This window comes from Crocodylus porosus, unplaced genomic scaffold (genome assembly GCF_001723895.1).
Source record: "Crocodylus porosus isolate Cpor-Errol unplaced genomic scaffold, CroPor_comp1, whole genome shotgun sequence".
NCBI classification, from domain to species: Eukaryota; Metazoa; Chordata; order Crocodylia; family Crocodylidae; genus Crocodylus; species Crocodylus porosus.
This window is the reverse complement of record NW_017728949.1, coordinates 35,585,936-35,606,278: the sequence shown is the minus strand read 5'-3', so window position 1 is coordinate 35,606,278 and position 20,343 is coordinate 35,585,936. Positions and strand designations below refer to the sequence as shown.

At 40.2% G+C, this 20,343-nt stretch overlaps 1 protein-coding gene across 3 annotated transcripts in view; it reads left to right on the top strand.

Annotated features, from left to right (window-relative positions):
• Nucleotides 1-14: 14 nt before the first annotated feature.
• Nucleotides 15-20,343, top strand: part of SSFA2 (sperm specific antigen 2) — a 57,174-nt gene continuing 36,845 nt past the window's right edge. The window contains exons 1-9 of one of the 3 annotated variants that reach the window (XM_019554149.1): nucleotides 15-285; nucleotides 453-498; nucleotides 7,269-7,318; nucleotides 8,240-8,296; nucleotides 12,110-12,146; nucleotides 13,177-13,287; nucleotides 13,609-13,707; nucleotides 14,247-14,455; nucleotides 15,007-15,704. In XM_019554149.1, coding sequence (XP_019409694.1) covers nucleotides 96-285; nucleotides 453-498; nucleotides 7,269-7,318; nucleotides 8,240-8,296; nucleotides 12,110-12,146; nucleotides 13,177-13,287; nucleotides 13,609-13,707; nucleotides 14,247-14,455; nucleotides 15,007-15,704 — 1,497 coding nt within the window. In that variant the 5' untranslated portion in view covers nucleotides 15-95. The remainder of the gene's footprint in view (nucleotides 286-452; nucleotides 499-7,268; nucleotides 7,319-8,239; nucleotides 8,297-12,109; nucleotides 12,147-13,176; nucleotides 13,288-13,608; nucleotides 13,708-14,246; nucleotides 14,456-15,006; nucleotides 15,705-20,343) is intronic. The other 2 variants (XM_019554150.1, XM_019554151.1) reach the window with 2 other exon arrangements.

Below are 20,343 nucleotides of genomic sequence, written 5' to 3'. Positions count from 1 at the left end.
GGTGCGACTCGCGCCCGCCGCCCCCGAGCGGCCCCCTGTGTCCGTGCAGGATGCCGCGGAGCCGCGCGCGGTGAAGCCCCGGCGGCGCGGTCCTGATGGAGGAGCCGGTGGCGGAGGAGTGGCAGGCGGTGACCCAGAGGAGAAAGGCCTGGGCCAAGAGCAGGGACTCGTGGCAGGCGTCGGAAGCCGAGGATCCGGCGGCACAAGGCGCCGAGCGGGCCCAGGACGAGGAGGAGGACGAGGAGGATCGCCGCGGCGGGAAGCTGCCCCCGGCTGCCGAAGCAGGTCTGTCCCGCAGATGGGGCCCGGGGCTGGGGCTGGGCAGCGGGCTGGGGTGCAGGAGCCAGGATCCAGGCACCTGGGGGTGGGAGGGGGAGGCACTGGCAACGCCCAGAGAGTAGCTGCTCAAGCTGTCTTGCTTCTCTCCCTCCTTCCCACCTGTTCTCCTCAAGGCAACGTCCCCAACGAGAAGATTGCAATATGGCTTGAGGACTGTCGGTGAGTACTTCTCCTGCCCACCATCTGCATCGGCTGCAGGCCCTAGCCTTCCCCTGCCAGTCCAAAGATCGGGCCCCTGCAGCACATGGCCAGCAGAAGGGGGGTATTGCGACCACCTCTTCGGGTTTCACGTCCCTCCTGGTTTTACTAGGGGACTGCTGGAGGAATGACCTGCGCTGTCAGGTGCGCCTATGGGATAGCGTCCGGTTACTGCAGGGGTCAGGAGTTGCATGGGGGAGAGCCTTCCCAGTTCAGGCTTTCCAGCTATTTTGTCTCTCTGCTTGCTGTTGACATCTCTCATAGGACGTGTCATCTGTCGTGGTTAAGAGTCAGGGTTTTTTCCCCCCCTAATATTGATCGAGGAGCTTTATTAGTGCAAAAAGACAGAATAATAACAGAAGCTGCTGTATCCTGTCTGTAGTTCCTATTTGAGCCTTCCCTACTCCCTTCTGGCCTGGCTTCCTGCTCCAGAGTTAGAGAAACAAGATATCTACTCTCACATCCTCTATTTTTTTGTAAAAATCAACATTTAATAGACTAGATGCTCAAATGAGTCACCAGCTACCATTCGCCCAGAAGTAATCATGTTTTGGCTGTGACGGAAGTTTTGTCCACTTAACTGGCTGACTTTACTGAATCCCAAGCGTATACATGCTGTGCACTAGATTTGGTTCCCTGCGCGAGTGACTCCCTTCTGCTAAGGATGTGGTAGGGATAGCATTACTGCTAGGTTTGCCCAATAGTACCCCTGAGTTTGGAACAAGGTGACGTGCTGCTTTCTTCCATTTGCAATCCCGTATGCTTTTCAGAGCTACATCTGATATTTTTCTTCTTTGCATTTTGTCAGGACTCGGTGTTTATTTCAGTTCAGGTGAGCTGCACCCTAATAGTTAAAGATGAAATCTCAAGACGTTTTGTAAATTGGGGTTCTCATTCATTTTAAGTGCAGCCATTTAAAGATGAAAGTTTACCTCTAAGATTAGCAATGCTGTTCTAATTTGTTGACCCTGTAAGCAGCTGAGCTTGGCTTACTCCATTGACAAATGCATGGCTTGATTTATAGCTCAACAGAGCTATGAGGTCTTTGTTATAAAAAATCTTTTTCACAGTCTGCATAGTCTATTCATTTCTGTGTGGGGAGCTGGAAGCAACAGGCATGAAATTGTACTGTATCCTAAAAGTTCAGAGCTGACACTGTGGCCTATTGTGAGATGCTTTTTCTTCTAGAATACCCAAAGAGAGAAGATGCCGTTTAAACTTTTCTATTATGTGGGCTTCAGGGGGGCAGGGGATGAACCCAGCTTCAGCAAATCTTGGAAAATAGTGGCTAAAAAGTAGGTCTTTGGCTACTTAATACTAAACACGAAGCTTTTTTTAGGATTCGGGAAAAAAATTCTTCCTGACACTGCTTTGTCGACATCATTCTCCCCTGTCCCTGTGTCTGCGGGAGTTTTTGTCTGGAACTTTCCCCAGTTCTGTCATTAACTTTCCTCAGTTAACTCCTTGGTGCAGACTTCTAAAGGAGCAGTACATACATCATCAAAATAGGCAACTTGCGAAGTTATTAACTAAATGCTCCAAAAGCTATATTGCATGAATTTTTAAATGTCCTAGTGCTCATTTTTGTGCTTGAGCAATAGTATCTGTTTAAGTCAGGTCATTGAGAACACGCCTGGGTTTTCTTAACAGCTTTTGCTACTGACTCATTAACTGTTTCCTTCATTTCACAAGAAAGGAAACCAGGGCATAACATTTAATTAACAGAGGTAGCATGGGTTAATTAATGGGTACATGTGTGAAAAAAAAATTATGGGAGTGTAAGTGTGCTGGTTGTAGTGTGGTTGCTGCCTGACTGTGTACTTTCTGTGCAAGATTAAATCTTTTCCCTCTGTTGTTAGAATGCACAGAGGCCACTTCTTACCACTGTTCCTTTAGTTTTTATAAACTTTATAGTAAAGTTGCATATGCTTGAGCCTTAAACCTTGCAGTTCTGCCCTGGAGCTTAATGACATCAGCAAATTATTCAGACTGTTCTTGTGGCTTTTGCAAAGCTCTAGTGGTTTGTTAATGTCAGTGGTTCCCTAGGATGGAAACACAGTCTTAAAGGGCTCAGGCCTGCATCCTTTGAAGCTGATGGCAAACTCCTGTTGATTGACTCCTGTATTTTCACAGTGTGATTGCGTACTCTGGACTCTTCCAAGTGTGGGCAACAAAAACAGAGCAGTTGTCTTTCTATTTCTAGTCCATTTTATGGCCTGTTCTCATGAGTTAGCAGAATACCACCTTCTTTGGTGTGTAAAAAACACTAGAAATGAACATTACTTGTTAAAAGAAAGCGTTTCCTCCAAGCGGGGAAACAAACAGTAAAAAAATCTTTCTGTTCCTAATCTTGTATAAATCCTTACAAAATGTATTAAATGCAAGATCAGATTTGATCTTCTAGTCTTAGTTTCTGCTTTGGGTTGATGTTTTGTTATGATAGTTTGTGGCAACCTTCTTTATGATGAACTGCTGTGAGATTTATGGTTCTGTTTGTTTCAAAATACCATCAACAATGTAGCATTTGGGAAGAAAGTAGTTAGTAGCCATCTATATTCACCTACATGTGTTAGCAGTTTGGGACTCTATTGAGTGAGTTTCTCTGCTTCTCATCTGCTTTGCAGAGAATAGAGAAATTCGCCTTATGTTACCAAAGGTCCTCTTATGGTTTTTAAATTCGCCTTTACTGTTAAGTGAGCATGCACCACGCTGAGCTTATTCACATAAGTCTGTGCAACATCTGGTTATTACACAGAGCTCTGACTGGTGGTCTGTGTCATGCTTTAGAAGCATCATTCTTATGTTGAGGCCTGCCTTGGTTTCCCCCTTATTTTGCCAGTATTTTGAAATTCTTAACAAAGGTCACAAAGGGTTTCTTTTTTAAGATACACATCCTAGATCAGTTGGGTGCTAATTTTACACATTGACACAGACTAGAGGAAATCTTCCATCTGATCTCCAGATTGACTTCTAATGGCAGAACTTTTTTGCCATGGCCAAAAGTGTCTTCCAAGCCAACAATATGGTTTACTTTGGAAAGTGTCTAGGAACGTTTTGTGCAGATTTATTTTGGGGAGTGGAGTCCTTTAAATACCCCAAAGAGAAGTTTGTTACTTTTTAATTTTTGAGCTCAAAATAACAGAACCAACAGACTACTTAATTGCATTACAGCTGCCAAGCAGAATTTTTAAAAGCCTAATACAACATCCTTGTCTAACTTAATGCTTTCCTACGGCAACCAATATTAGAACAGAGAAGCAAGCATGGCCAATCTGTAGCCTGCATGCTACAAGTGACATGAGCTGGCCTCTATGTAGCACAGAGATAGGTCAGGCAGCAGAAAACAGAGCAGCCGATTGGGAAGGAAGTGTAGAGAAGAAAACGGCATTCAATCGGGCTGGGGAAGGGAATGGCACTCGGAGACAGCATGGGGATTCTTTGTGGCACACCTTCCGAAAGGATTGGCTGCTTCTGCTCTAGAGTTTGAAAAGAGCTAATAGTAGAGTTCAGTCCTTAAAGTCCATGCAGTTTTGATTTGCTTGATCAAGCAATAGATCAGGGGTGTCAAACTCTTATGGCCCCACAAGTCAGATGAGTGGTTTGGGGGCAGTCTATGGGCTGGATCAAGGCCCATGGATGACCCCATCTGCATGCCTAATCCAGTATAGGTGGCACCTGCCTAAGATGGTCTGGGATGTGAGTGCTGTGGGTGGTGCAGCCTGGGATTCAGCTCCAACAAGTGCTGTAAGCAGTATAGCCCGGAATGTGGTTCAAGTTAAATGCTGGAAACGGCGCATGTCTTGGGCACTGGGCAGGGATGGTTCAGTGTTGTGAAACAGGCAGCGCCGGGGGCCAGATTATGGTGCCTCAAGAGTTTGATCCCACTCATGGGCCGTGACACCCATGATAGATTGTACAGTACTGGGTAGTTTGTGTAGGGTGGAGAGAGCAAGGTAGACATTTGCTTAGTGGTGAGAATATGGGGTCATGGTGTATAAAGTAAATCTATTTCTCTGTTCATGCCTCTGGCATGCAGAAAAATTAATTATCATTATTTTGAGCTACCAAACTGGAAAATCATTTTTGATTCCTTGATCCTAGTACAATGCAGTCTATATAAGAAAGATACGTATTCCATTAAGGTAGTACGAGTGTTATACTTGGTAGCCGTGTTGGTCTTGGTTCCAAAATGATACCTTTCATTAGACCAACTGGAAAATGGCAAGAAAATTGTCCTTTTCTGCAAGCTTTTGGGATCAAAGTCTCTTTGTCAGGCTCTGGGAAAAGTGTAGATGGTACAAAATGGTAAACAGTCCCCATAGGTAGGAAATAAACTTAATTTTTGCACAGAGTGCTTTGTGAGCTGTGTTTAGTAGTTCTTTGATGTGTTGAACAGGTAGAATTCCTTCCCTGGAGTTGTCAGATGGCATGCAGGGAGATAAAAAAGCTTCCTTGCTGTTCTGCAATGAAGTTTAAAATCCAAAATGGCTAAAATTTGGCATCTTCCATGTTTCTGGGGTGTACTTGGTAGCCGTGTTGGTCTGAGACAAAAAGACATACAAAAAAACTAGAACTCTTGGTTCCAAAATGATACCTTTCATTAGACCAACGAAAATGGCAAGAAAATTGTCGATTTAAGGTAGTATTGCATTTCACTGTACTACACTTCATATATTTTTCATTCTGGTTTGTTTCTGCTGTCAGTGAAGTTCACATTCTGCCCTGTCCTATTTTATACCTGCTTCGCTCACATGACACTTCACTTAGGGTTGTAATAGGAGGCAGCTCCTTCATGTTGTACAATAACACTCCTGGCCTTGCTCTTGGGCATGAGAATGTACTGGAAGTGCCCCCAAAATTTGCACTTTCTGTTAAGTGTAGTGTAAGGCACTTTGAATCAAACCCAACCCAGCTTATGTGCTGCTGAAAATGCTCTTTAAGAAATGTTGAGTGCAATCATGTAAAGGGCTTCTTGCACAGATAACTGCTCCTTATTTCAACTCATGCTCTTTCTCAATTTAACTGATTTTTTTGTTTGTTTGGTTGGTCGGTTGGTTTTTTTGGTAAAACAGGATAGAAAGTGGCTGTGACTGTGTAGAAATGCGAGCAGGAAAGCAAACAGTTGGCTTGCAAGAGCTTCTTTTCTGGTAGCTGTTAACAGGCTGCAGAGGTGACAGGCTTAGCTTTTGAGGAAGAATGCCAGTTTCTCTGCTTGCTTTTACCATTCTCTGCCAACCAAGGCATGCACCACTGGCTTTGTCTGTGGAAGTTACTGCCAGCAACTTTGTGTCACTAAAAAATAAGACATACTGAAGTGGCCACCAGGGAAAGAAAGGGAGAAGAATAGAAATATAGTCATTAAAGCCAGGGAATAAACAATAGGCACAGTTGTTAATTCAGAACATAACACTTGCTGTAGCTTCAACAGGTTTAGTAAAATACCCTACTTGCTTTATTTAGGGCATAAAAGAGGCATGCAATCCCTGGAGATGTGAGTTTCTCCAGGTTTGTTTTGCCACCTGGTGCTCAATCCTGTATTCGAACAATATTGTTTTAATTGGCATCTCACTGTAACAAGATTTCCCACCCTCCTTTTTTTAAAGGGCATTGTCAGAAGTCTGTAGCTTGTTCTTTATTGAAGGGCAGCATGTAATGATAGCAAAATGCTTCAGAGGAACAATTTGCGTTGTAAAATAGAAGTTTTGTTATATAACCAATACGTAATTTTCATTATGGAGCTTGGCTTTAGAACAAATAAGATGCCATTCCATAATTTTTTGCTTGTTTATGAATAATTTTGTGTAACTTTTTAAAATGTTTTTATATGCAGAAACTGTGCATAATATAAATAAAGAAATGATTGGACTTACTCTTTATTAATTATGTTTTTTCAGATTCATATTGTATCTGGATTCAAATTGTGTTCTGGGTTTATGCTAAGCTGGGTTTATGACATCGGGGGGGGCGGGGAGGGTGTTGTTAACCATCATGTTATCCATATTAGTGGAGACCATGTATTCATATTTGATCATTTAAAGCACTTGCTCATTGAATAAGTAACATTAACATCAGTCCCTCTTGATGGTGGGATTTTTGTTGTAGATTTCAATGACATCAGAATCAAGCCTTTGCAGAATCCTCTCCCATCATTCTAGAAGTAATGATTACAGATGGCATTAAATTAAGAACTTAATGTAAAGGACTTGTAAAAATATTATCTGGCAAATGACTAAGACTTAAAATAGCTGTCAAGATTCTTATCTTATTTCTGATTTAAAAGTATGTGGCTTTTAATTCTTTCTCTCCAAAGTTTGGATGCCTGGCTCTAGGAATTTAGTACAGGAAAAACGCCATCATTTTTTGAGTAAATGAGTTTCAGATGAATTCTGATGCAAAAATTCTCTTGTGCTGCTTTGTCCTTAGTGGTTATATAGATGTTATGATGAACCATCATTTTATTGACGGCCTGACTTGTGCTTTGTTTGTGATTCCTGGCTTGGAGTTCATAGGTCTGATTACTGTCACTTTTATGGGCCTGCTTTTTTTCCCCATAAAATTGTTTGTTTATAGGGCTGGAGATTATTTAGCAAGTTATTTTCAGTTCCTGTGTTTGTGCTTTGTGGGGATGGAGGGAGGAATAAGTGCTGCTATCGTGAACTTGTCATATACTTTAAGGAAGGACATGAAGAAGCAGAATATTAAACTAGCATTAATCTCTTCTGTGGTTTCAGAACGCCACTGGGAGCCTCCCTGGATGAGCAAAGCAATCCTATGTTGAAGGGTAAGAAAAAACTCCATATCCAGGAAGTTTGCTTTTATGCTTTTAAACTTTTGGCTTCTTTGTATATTAATTTGAAAGCTTACACTGTTTTTGAAGTACAACTACAATAGCTCTGTTAGTGTTTACCAGAGTTTTCTGTTCCTGTGCAGTTGTACCCAAAGAACTGGTGGGGGGGTAGGGTGGAATAAATATTTTTTTTAACTGTTTAAAAAAAATCTTTAAGATGACTAATCCAATGTTTCACCTTACTTGAGGCAAACTTTGAAAAAAAAATGAGCATTTTAACATACTTCTAAAACGAGGTTGGCTTTGGGTACATTCTTTCTCTGCTTGTACTAACTGAAGTTGCCACACCTGAAAAACTTACTATATGAGCAGGACAGCATTCTAAGGTTCAAAGTACAAAAAATTTGCAGGTAGTGGCAGAGCATAGAAATTGCACTTTGAGTGTCTGGAGTTTTAGTTTGAGTTCCCTGCTTTTACACAGAGGGGAGGAGAGGGAATGCCTGATCCAAGTCTCCTTTCTGAAGCCTGGTAAGAGGTCTGAAGTCGTGACTTAATATCAGATGCAGGATAGCTGTTGGATGTAATAGCTTGGAACTGGTAGTCAGCATTTAATTAGATTGCAGTTTGATGTAGAAGTGTTGTGGAGCTGGAAACTGGAGGTATTTTATAGCCACCTCTTACTCTTTTTTACTACTTTTAAGATAATCTTTCTGTGATTTGAATAGTAACTTCAAGTAGAAGCCTTCAGTGGATTTTCAGATTTCAAGTACTGAAATAGTCCGAAAACATATTTTTCTTATACTACTGCATTTAACTGCAAATGTTTTAACTAAACAAAAGTACTGAATGAGATTTTTGGGGGGAAGAAAATATTATAGCACTTTAGGTGTTGAACTGCCAAATGTACATTTTCAGGCATGCTGATGAGAAATGGAGGAAGTTTTGAAGATGACTTATCCCTGGGAGCTGAAGGTGGGTATAGCAGGATTCTATGGCTCAAAGCAGAAATAAAATGTAACATTTTGTAGTGTGATGTTGTGTCAATCCTGGGGTTTCCCATCTGGTCAGAGCTGGCTAGAAAACCATGTTGGAATTCTGCAAATTTATATACATTTTGAAACTTTGTTTTTGATCAAATGGTTCTGACTTATCTCCAGGCCAAGCCTGAAAGAAGCTTGTATGCCAAAGGAAGCAGCATTCTGTTCCTTTCTCATATGCTTCCATGCCAACTGCAGTAATACAGTCCAAAGAACTTGGGAAAGTAGTGCAGGCAGTGAGGAGAATTTCCCCCCACCCCAGTACTTGTGCTTCCTCTCCTTAGGCCAGATTTGGCAGTTGGGCATGTGTATCTCACTTCCTTTGAAATCAGTGGGACAAGCTCTTGCATGTTTTTGAGGGCCAAATAGAGTATTAAGTGCTCAACTTGTAATAATTCAGAGAAATAAAGAGGGACCCAGAGATGGAATGAAAAACTAAATCGGGAGACGACAGGTAGATAAGTACATAAAAACAAAACAATTCCCAATACTGAGCTGTGGCAAATTGTTCAAACAGTCACTTTTTATTCTGACACCAATTTTGACTGTTGCTGTTGATTCTGTAGTCCTTTTGCTTCTTTCTGATGCCACCATCTTCTGCTCTCTCCACCTGGTTTCTTTTTTTGTGCTTTTGGGCCCCCCCTCTGCACATGCAGATTGTAGGTATGATCACATCTAATGTGTGATCCATGCAGTTGTGCCTCTTACTGTGCCCCATCTTGGGCTCCCCTACATTGGCAAGAAGCAGGCTTTCATGACTGAGACCCCCCCCCTTTGCTGGGGGGGCTCCCAGCCATGGGGTTGTGCACTGAGAGTCCTGCAGCTTTTTCGGGTGCATGGAGTTAGTTCCCTCACATCCCTCTGGCTTGGAGGCCACATGTGTTGTTTGGCATCTCCCAGACTGCCTATACATGCAAACTTTAAAGCTGAATAGAAACCAGCTATTAAGTTATTACACATTTTCAAGCAATAACTTTATAGCTAGTTAGACCTTCTAAAGGTGGGGTAGTTAATTTACATTTGTAGCTAGTCTAAATTTATCACGCCATTAACAAGGGGGGCATTGGAGTAGAAGGGGATGTGACTTCAGAGAACAGATTTTTCTTTAACCTCATGGTCTCAAAGCTATGATCAGTCCTGCCTTTTAGCGGCCTACATCTTTTTTTCTTTGTCAAGAACCAATGGGGAGAAGGATTTGTTGCTTTGTACCAATTGCCTTTAAGGGTAAAGTTTTGTGAGCTGCAAACATCTGGATGTCTCATGCATTGCAGATACTGATCAGCACCTTGTATATCTGTGCCATTCTTATCTTCAGGAAAAGACGTATAAAGATTTCATTTGCTTTGGGTCCAAATACGTGTTCAAGTTTAAATGGACAAAACCTTGCAGCTTTGAAATATTTTTGCATAGGGCACTAAGATAGCTTTTTCTCTGTGGCTATAGGGGACAGGACTGGGAGCAATGCTCAAACTGCAGCAGAGGAAATTCAGGTTGGAGACTAAGAAGAACTGTCTGACTATGTGGCTGGTTAAGCATTGGAACAGACTGCCTAGAGAAGTTGTAAACTTTCCATCCCTAGTTTTCAAGAGCAGGTTAGCTGGACACTACTGGGATAGCTTTTTAGTCAAGGATGATCTTGCCTCAAGCAGGGGGCTGGACTAGATGACCTCATGAGGCCCCTTCCAGCCCTACATTTTATGATTCTTATGATCCCTCTAAGTTTTTAGGGGAAAAAAACCCAAAACAGATTACCATTCAAAGCCTGCCCTTAGTCTTTCTTGAAGACCGTGCAACCTCAAAATATCAGGATTGGGCCCTTAAAAAGGAAGTAATTCCACTTTTTCTTTTAAAAGTACTCTAAAATCATGAGGAAGGACACTTACTTGACATTTACCTTGATTGGCTTCTCCATCAACATCACTTATTGAATTAGAGTAAATAGGATTAAAAACTTTATTATTTAACAATTTTTTTTCATTTGTTAGGCTTCCCACAATACAAAGTGTTTCCTTTTTTTGCTTTTGGTACCAATCCAATCTCTGAATGCAATTGAGGGGAAAGTTCAAAGCTGCCAAAATTGGCTGAACATGTTCCAATATCAAAATATTATTTTGAAAAATATTTTTTTTCCCTTGCACTTTCCCCTTTTGGTCCACTCTGAAAGCCTCTTTCCCCCCCTTGCTGCAGAAGTGAAAGGGACCATTGGTAGCCAAGATGGTTCAGTTATGTGTAGGGATGGCAGGGTGCAACATTTTGTTCTCTGCAAAGTATCACCCAGCTGTGGTGTGGTGGCTGTCTTGATTTTGTATGGAGGCTTGTTTTGAGAATGGCTGTGGCTATAGTTTTATCAATCTGTTGTTGCATGGACCCAAATACAAAATTACATTCACTTGAGGTTCTGTATGAAGAGGGACTGTACAAAATCCAGGAACACATGGCACCAGTGGTAAACCATAGAGAAGATCTACAAGTCATGGGTAAAAACTTCCTTGCTAGGTTCTGGAACTATGCAGCAACATGCCTATTTGTATGTGTTTGGCTTAGGGAGCGGGGCTTGGTCCTATATTGCATGAAAGATTTTTAAAAAAGAAAATACTGCAGGCAAGTCTTACAAAGGCAAATCTCCCATTTCAAAACCGTCATATCTATGTAAAGAAAGTAGGTTTGAGCCCTTAATAGTTTGCTTTCTGTTGCATCCCACAGTTATGTGATATTGGCTTGTATGGTACCACCAGTTTAGATGCTGGATTTTTATACCAGAATGTTTTTCTGCTGTTTCATAGACTTTTGGCCATTAGGTAGCTGATTCTCAAGGCTGTTAATGTACTGTTCTTGCCTATATCCTGTAACAAATTTGCTGATGTCGAGTAGTTTCTTTGGGGGTTAGATCTTCAAAAAAGATTCGCAGCAGTGGGTTGACAGGACAGATATGTTTCTTGAAGAAAAATGTTGTCATGGCACTCTTACAGATGAAGTCAAACTGTTACCACTCTAAAAAATGTCTGTTGAGCTGGCTACTATACTTACAAGATGCAAACCTTAGATTTTTACACAAAGTGACCTGTATTCCCTTTCCTGAATCAAATCAGACCAGAAACAAATGTCCTGATACTGATAGAATGTATAACTTGGTATCCTTTATGTCCTAATTTGTGTACAAACTCTGTTTAGAGCTTGGAAATGTTCAAAGAAGCAGGGCTTTGTGTTCCTGTTGTAAGGTGTGGGTAAATCCCATTGAATTAAAGAATCAGAACTAGTCTTAACCCTGAACAATCTCTATGCCTTTGTCTGAATAGACCAATTCTGCATGTTAACCACAGGGTTCCTTTACCCATTTCCCTAAGCCAGAGACATAATGATTTTTTAACAAAGAAAACCAAAACGCTCATGTATGTCTTTTTTCCATATATGGATAACTTAATAATAACTTTTCACTCAGCATTTCAAACCTGTATGTTTAATTGTAGCTTGTGTTGACTTTGTATACGTGATTCTCTGAAACACACAAGTTGGATAAAATAGAAATTTTAGTTTTAAAACAGACTATGGGAACAGCCAGCACTAATTGTTATATAAGTGCGTGATCTCTATGTGTACACATTTATACGTAAAGCATGGAATCTGTTAGGGAGAATGTTATCTAGGAACCTGTGTTTGTTTGCATGAGTGGCTGCCATTTTCTTATCAACTATGAATAGTGTGATACCAAAGAGCTGTATGTACAACATATTCTCTTATTTTTCCACAGCTAATCATCTACAAAGTGATGCTCAAATGGAAACATGGTAAATATTTTATTTTTTGTTTGGCTTCAAATAAATGAGGCGGGCTATGTGATGGAGTGAAACTAGATAGTCTCTTAATATTACTAAACTCATTCCATGCACAAATGTTTACTACTGTAAAACAGATGTCACCAATAATACAAAAACAGGATGAGTTTTAAACCAACTAAACTATAAATATATCCCTTTACTTTCAGCACAATTGATCCAGATTTTCTAGTAACAGAGACATCTTGAGACACAGCAACTCCCTGAAAATATTTAACTGTCATAATTTACACCTTCAATTCAGGAACCCTTTTCTGTTTGCTGTTAGGGGGAAAATTTCCTCTGCTTTCATTCTTTGACAAAAAATTTTGGTGAGAGAAATCCCATTTGGGAATAGGAAGGACTGTGCTGAAGAAGGCTTCTGAGTAATGACCTTGCATTCAACTGCCAAAGAGAAGCTTTAATAAATATAGTCAGAAATGCAATGTATAACTAAACAAGTCATCTTCTTACTCTATCCCCATTAGATGTAATAAGAGCCCTTTTATTAATGGACCCAGGAACTCTGAGTTCCTTTGTTTTCCAGGTGACTGTTCTTCCTTCCCCTTGCACATCAGGTTGCATACAAATACAAGTTCCCAAGTCTAGAGTTAAGTACCCATGTCCCCATCCATCACACCTGAAGAAGGAAAATGATATAGCATGCAGAGTGCAGGGATTCATTTAGGGTACTAGGTAAATGTTGCAGTAGCTGCTAGGATTGCAGGGTAGTGACAGTCTAGGACTAGAGAGGAAAAGAGAGATGTGGCTTAAGTAAAGGGCAGGGTAGATTTTTTGTCTTATAGACTAGTGTAAGTAGATATCTGTATTTAGCACAAGCTTTCATAGGCTAAAGCTCATTTTGGGTTGGACATCCTGGTTATGGCTAACCCCATTTTCCCCCAATCTGGAAGCTGTCTCCACTTCCAAGATGTATCGTGGAGGTTTGTCCTGTTTGATGTTGTTCCTTTTGGCTCACAATGCCTAACCCCTGCATTTCCAGGGGTGAAAATCTCAGTATCAGAAGTGAGGTGAAAGAGGGGCGAAACCCAGAACAATTCCGGTATGAAGAGGTGGTCCTTTCAGGGAAGCAGGGAATACAAACCTGCTTGGGGTAAGGAGCACTGTTAACAATTATGAGTGGGGTGCTGTGTTTGAATGAGGGTCTGAGAAAAGAAGAAAGTAGGACTGTTGAGAGGGAGATCAGAACTTTGTTTTCTGAGTTGTCATGTGCCTTACATTTCTCAGTAAATAACTCTGTGTCTGGAGTGTAAGGATTTATTACTACGTTTGTAAAATAAAATATGGCTAATGTAAACCAGGTAATGCAGAGCAGGAAAAGAGAAATCTACCAGATTGGAGCTTTAGCGTTCCTTAAAGACTGAGAATTGAATGTTTTGAAAGAAACAGTTTATCAGAGTGGTATTGTCCACAGCAATGGTATGTTGGCCAAGGAGAAGAGACTGCAGTTCCACCAGAAAGGGAGAAGTATGAACTCCACTGGGTCAGGAAAAAGCAGTGCAACTGTTTCAAGGTAAAAGAGAAGAGTGTTTTGGAAGGTTGTGGCACATTTCCGTGAAATTTTGCATTCTCTTTATGGCAAGAGATGCTTATGTTCCTAAGCTAAATAGATTTGGCTTGATTTATATGCATTTTTGTGCTTAACTAAGAAGGGGGGAATATTTATTTTTGGTTGTTTGAAAAACCTTTAATGGTGGCTTTTAAGAATACTTAAAAGATCCTCAAATTTTGGAAATGTCTAAATTTTTTTAGAAAGATTTCATTTGAAAGATCTTGAGGGTGTGGGTTAGGTTTTATAAATAACAAGTTTGCATCTGAACTTCAGCTTTTTAAAATTTCTCTGATGGTTTTAACCAAAACCCCAAATGCTAACCCCTCCAAAATTTATAAACTGGGCTCATTTACTTAAAGTACACTGAACAGCCAAAGGCAAAACTTCAGTGAATCACAGGCTGGTGGTCTGAATTAGCAACTACACTAAACAGACTGTACCCTTGAGAGAGATGTAAGAGGAGGTAGGGAAAACCCAAATCCATGTTTTCATTTGTCTAGTGTTTCTGAATTACTGGAGCTTTATGAGGAAGACCCTGAAGAAGTGCTCTATAATCTTGGATTTGGAAGAGATGAACCAGACATTGCTTCTAAAATTCCACCAAGATTTTTTAATTCATCATCATTTGCCAGAGGAATAGATATCAAAGTGTTTTTGAATGCCCAGATGCAGCGTATGGAAGTGGAAAATCCAAATTTTGCTTTAACAAGTAAGTGTGCTTTAAAGTAAAGGTTAAATTAAGCTTTTAAAATGGTAAATAACGTCAGCAGTCAATGTGTAGTCTAGTATTCTGGAAAGCTTTTTCAGTCTAAAGGGTAGCTGTCTTTCCATTCAAAATCAGTAATATAATTTTGGTTTATTTTTAACTATATGAAAAGTTGATTATAGGTATTGTACAAGTTTTGTGTTTTGTTTTTATTTTTTTCTTATGGGGAAAGCAAAGAAAAGGATCAAAAGAATGTTGTCATAATCTTTTGCCTTCTGTTTGGTGTGTTGCTCCTTTTGTGAGTCTATTCTAAATTCCCTTTCATTGTAATGTCAAAACATGAAAACAAATCATTTTCAGAAGTGCTTAGCATTGACCTAGCTGTGCTCCCAGTCAATGGGAGTATTGCAATTGACTTCAATGGGTGTAGAATTAGGTCAGCATGAGCACATTCACAAATCTCACTCCAATAATTTTAGCTTGGCTTTAAAATTGTTAGAACAAAGCTATCAATTCTACTCTTAAATTTTACCTTGTGCTTTGTTCTTATGCAGGTCGTTTTCGTCAGATTGAAGTACTTACTACAGTGGCCAATGCGTTTTCTTCATTGTATTCCCAAGTGTCTGGAACTCCTTTGCAGAAAATTGGCACCATGAATTCTGTTTCTTCCAACAAGGAAGCATCTAGCCCACCCCCTTTAAACCGCAGCAACACTGCAAGTCGTTTGATGAAAACTTTATCAAAGCTTAATCTATGTGGGGCCCAACAGGCAGGGGAAAGTAGCATAATTTCGTCTCCCGTTGAAAAAGGGAAAAGCCCAACTGCCCAAGAGACTGAGGAATATGACTTTAAAAATGAATCAAAATTACCAAAACACTTTAGAAAGAAAGATTCTTCATCTTTTTTGGCTACGGTAAAGGAGGAAATGTCTAATAATCAGTTCATTATTACAGACCAACTTAATGCTGCAAACCTTTCTGTTGGAGTTGGTGGTAAGCAAGCTGAAACTGGATCTCATGCAGATGCAAAAAATAATGAATTGCCAAGTCACCAGAACAGACTATCTGAAGAATCTGGTATTGCGGTCTCGTCCAATTTCAGTAGCGATTCTACTAGTAGTGAGCTAGAAAGTAGTATTGAACTGCAGAATATGCGTAAAGTGAAGCCTGGTAAAGAACCCTGTGGTCTTATAGCAAATCCATCCATAACAAATCTAATGCTGCAGCAGAAGGATTCGTTTGAGATGGAAGAGGTAGGTGGACAAAAATTACTTCATTTTGCATTGGAATTCATATTGCACACTGTTTGTTATTGCAAGAGCATTCTCGTGGTATATCCCACAGAGGTTTCTTTGGCAACACTTTTTCAAAATTCTTCAGGTGATAAGGGCTCTTTCTTTGAAGACTTTTCTATTGCATCTAGCTGTGGAAGTGCTTCTTTTTTCTGGATAAGCAGCATACATTTTGTACTTCTTCATTTAATTTCACTGCAGTTACTGAGAAGTTTCTTGTTATCATAACTAGATCCAAGATAAAGGCAGGGTAGTGGTGTATCTTTATAGACAAACTGAATCAGAGATGCATGAGCTGTCATCCTCACTTCATCAGATGCATGGCTAAACAGCCTTCTTTGATCATAGATCCAGGATGTCTCATTCTTTCATTGTATTGTATACTTTTTTGGATCATGTCTTCATGTACCAGTCATGTCCCCAGAACAAATTCACCAGCTTCAGAGTCTTCAAAAAAAAAAAAAAAAAAGAGTGCCTCCTGGATCTTTATTTAATGTGGTCTAGAAACAAATCCAACTTTGTAAAATAAACTTTCTTTGCTTGAGGAAATATTATGGATGCACAGAGTCAGGGTCTTTTTGAGAGTGCAAGAGAGGAGTCCTATACATGAAAATGTTCCCATCTGGAAACTTTTGGTTTTGATTAAGATTCTGTACCGTGTTTTCATCAAAGTATGGCTAAACATGGATTTAAAAGTTGTAGTTGTTGAGTCTGCTTAAAATACTGAGTACAACCCAAGGGCATGCCTCCAGCAGTGGCTTAGACCCAAATTCTGTCAGACCTTTTTACTGTTATGTTTGTCCATCTCTGTAGTGGTCTCTGTCCTGAAGGACTATTCCTTGAAGGACTGTGGCTTGAAGGAAAACATCTCAGTTTTTAATCTAGCAAGACAGAAACTGATCACTTTAAATACAGCATAAAAATGGCTACACAGAATCCTTACAATCCCAGAACTCCCCTCTGGGATTGTTAGGTGTCTAATGGAGCATGATTTGTGTAAACATTATTTTCTGGAAGTGTTTTTAAATGGACAGTACCCAACATATTAACCTCTATCTTTTAATTAATCTAAAACTGGTATGTGATGATGGAAAAACTTTAGAATTTAAAAGTGATTCGTTTGAATTTTAAAAAGCCTACTGGATGAAAAATGTAATATTTATGAAGGTCCCTGGAGATTACAAGGATTGTGTTAATACCTTTTGTCCATGCAGAACTTGACAAATACTATGTCTAGTGCAGTGTTAGCTATGGACCCAAATGAAGTTTTTGTAACTCAAGTAAACTCAAGTTTTCTTCTCAGTCTTGACCTTACATGAGGTATTAGATTAAAATTTATATAAAATTAAGTGGCTTCCACTCAGTTTTCCTTTGGGTTGAGTTGTACTTTGAGGTAGCACTTCGAGCAAAAATTGTACAAATGGTTGCTGAATCTTTGCAAGGCAAATGGACTGAGTTAGTGTAGTACTGGTTGACATAGCTGATGATGCTGGTGAATAAACACAGCTGTTTTGGCAAGGTGAAGTATAATGTAGGATTGAATTGTGTTGAATTTTTGTTTATACAATATAATGTATACATTTCAACTGTTTTCTAATTCCCAAGGGGGAGGAATTCAGTTTTGCTTAATAAAATTGGAACAATACCCGGTAGCTTAATTTTATTTTTGCATGTTTTAAAGAACATTTTAATGAACAATAAATGGTATAAAAAGAAATGAAAATAACTCCTCCTACCCCCTTCCTGGTTTGGTTTCGAATGTATTCATACAAATAAGAACGGTGACAAATATATCAAGGAAGCTATCCCTATGATTACCAATGCCTTGGAGGATTGAGCTCCATTAGGAAGTCTGTCACTGTAAAGATAGCTAGTGTGGGACTGAGTCAGAACAGGATTTCCCTCAAACACCCTCTCTCTTAAGTTAGCCAATTAGATTCACTGAAGTCTCCCTCTAACATTAATATTGGCTAAGGAAGTGGGGAGGGGTAATGATTGCTATTGTGAGTTAGTGTTGTTGGATTGCAAATAAGACTGATCCTGTATCTAAGCCAAGGTCAAGAGGTGGAAGATATTTAGAAGAGAAGAGGATTGGCAGTTGAGAGGCTGAGATCCTAGCCATTAGAAACAGAAGGGAAGAAAACTAAGGCATCTTTCCTGGAAGACCAGTCCAGCCAAAAGGCCTGTAAAAATGACTTTATATTGTTTACTCTTTCTTTTAAGGTAAACTAATTTTAGTTAGAGAAAAAGCTATTTATAGTTCTACCGTGTACTTAGCTATAAACGTAGCTGTATTTTTCAGTGTAGTAAGAACTGTTCCAAGCGGGTCTTTTTTTGCCTTTTGATAGAGGACTAGGACAGAGGCGCACAACATGTGGCCCATCATGGTTCTTTATTAAACCACTTTATTAAACTACAGAGGATTTAAGAAGCAAAATGGTGAGTGTCATGTCCACCTTTGTGGCAAATCCTTAATCCATGCACATGCCTTTATGCGTAGTTCAGTTCTCCATTTGAAAATGTGCGGAGGGCATACCCTGGCTTACAGCAGATCTTGCTAAGGGCAGCCTTTCATTGGATATGTATCTTGCTAGTTGCCCTCGGTATAAGTTTGTGCTTCTCTGGGCTGCAGGAACTATGTACTTGCTGTATAAACTTGTAAATAAAAGGACAGTCTCATTCACCTAGGCATGTGATTAAAAAGCAATCAGTGGATACAAGCAAAAGAAAATGAGAAGTACATGACTTAATAAACAGGGTCACTGCTTAGATGTGTTACTGAAATATCCATCTTTCTAGACATTCTCTTTCATAATATTTTGAAAGTTTAAAAGGATTGCTGAGCCCAAAGGACTGCTTAAAGGAAAACCTGATATGATTCTAGTAGAGGTGCACAGGTACATGGGTCCAATTATCAGATCAGTACTGATATGAAGAAAATTGCTGTACTGGAAATTGTGCCCATGTGGCCGATTTAGTTTGGCCAATAAATACCCATTAGAAATGGTGTTTCTCGGGTTCAGTTGCATGGTTGGCTGGCAGAGGTGCATCAGTGGAGTGGCATAGCCCTACCCAGGCTTGGCAGTTTCGCTATGGTGTTGGCTGTCTGTTGACAGAAGGCTTGTAATGTAGACAAGCTGAGAGTTGAAGATGCTAAGCAACCTTTAGATTTTAGATTGTTTGCAACAGGCTAGCAGAGAAGTGTTATAGAATTTTTATTTTTTTTCAGCGTATTATCTCTGAAATGCATTTCTCGGTTTCTGTTATCTCACAAGTAAAGCTCAAAGTGCTTTTTATTTAATTGAAATTGTGTCATTTGAAACAGTAATAGCTGAGAGCCGATTTTTGCCTCATGTTTTGAAAACTCTCCAGATCCCTAGCAAGAAGCCCTTTTGACACTAGATATTTCCATTTCAGTAATCTGGTGTGGTTGGACTCTTGTCTTATGAGAAAACAGAAATCGGGCAGTTTTATCAGTACTTAACATCTTAAGTCTTGGAGGCAAGCTGTGAAAGTTGAGAAGTGTGTGAAATCAGGTCAAGTGCTAACAAAGGTCTTTTTATTTAAAGAGAGGTTGTCCTTACTTCAATGACTGATTTCCCTTTCCCTCCCTTGAATAAAGTTATAAATATTTGCTAGTTGTAATATCACAAGTTAAAGTAAACTGAAGGACTCTTATTTTTGCTATATACTTATTCCAGTATGGTGCTGCAGTGAGTCCAGAGGTTATAACTTACATTAAAATATGACTACTTCAGGTACTGATAAAGCATATATGTGGTAGTTTCTGTGACACTGTTACTAAATCTTTCACCCTATTGATGGTGTGGGCATGCATTCTAACTGACCAGCTTAATAAATAATGTTGCTTGAAGACTGGAGTATGAAAGGAGGATGCCTGCCCATTTCATCATCTGTGGAGAGGTATTAACTAAGCTATGAAAATTCCTTCCCAAGATTAGTTACTTTGAGAGATGTATTTTCATCACAATTGATCTTGGTGTCAGAATTTTCACAAAAAACATGTGCATTCGCTTACTATGCAATTACAGCCCAAACCCTTACTCAGTAGTTAATACTCCTTAGCCACACCCAGACAAGCACAGCCGTGTGGTATGTGGCACCACAGATGGGTCTGCGGTGCCACATACTGCACATTTAGGTGTTTCCTGTGCTGCTACCTTGCAGTGCAGGGGTTTTGTTTTGTTTTTTGTTTTGTTTTGTTTTGACCTCTAAAAAGCCCACGCAGGAAAAAAAAGGTGGAGTGGTGCATGCAGGAACAGTATGTGCTGACCAAAACCGGAGCCTGGCTGGCCAGAGCCACACTTCAGGTATCGGCCAGGCTCCAAGCTGCAGGAAAGACGCAGCTGTAGCTTCCCTGGCCCCCATGATCCCAGGTAAAGCTGCTGGGCCATCAACTGTGCTGGTCACAGGCTCCCCCTACCCCACCCAGGGTAACCTGCCGTGCACCAGGGGGCGTGTGACACAGGCATTTCCCCGGGACAGCTAGTAGCGGCACAAGATGTCCTGCTGCTAGTTGTCCCTGGAGAAACAAACGTCCATGTTCATCTGGATGCAGCCCTCAAGTCTTAATGCAACT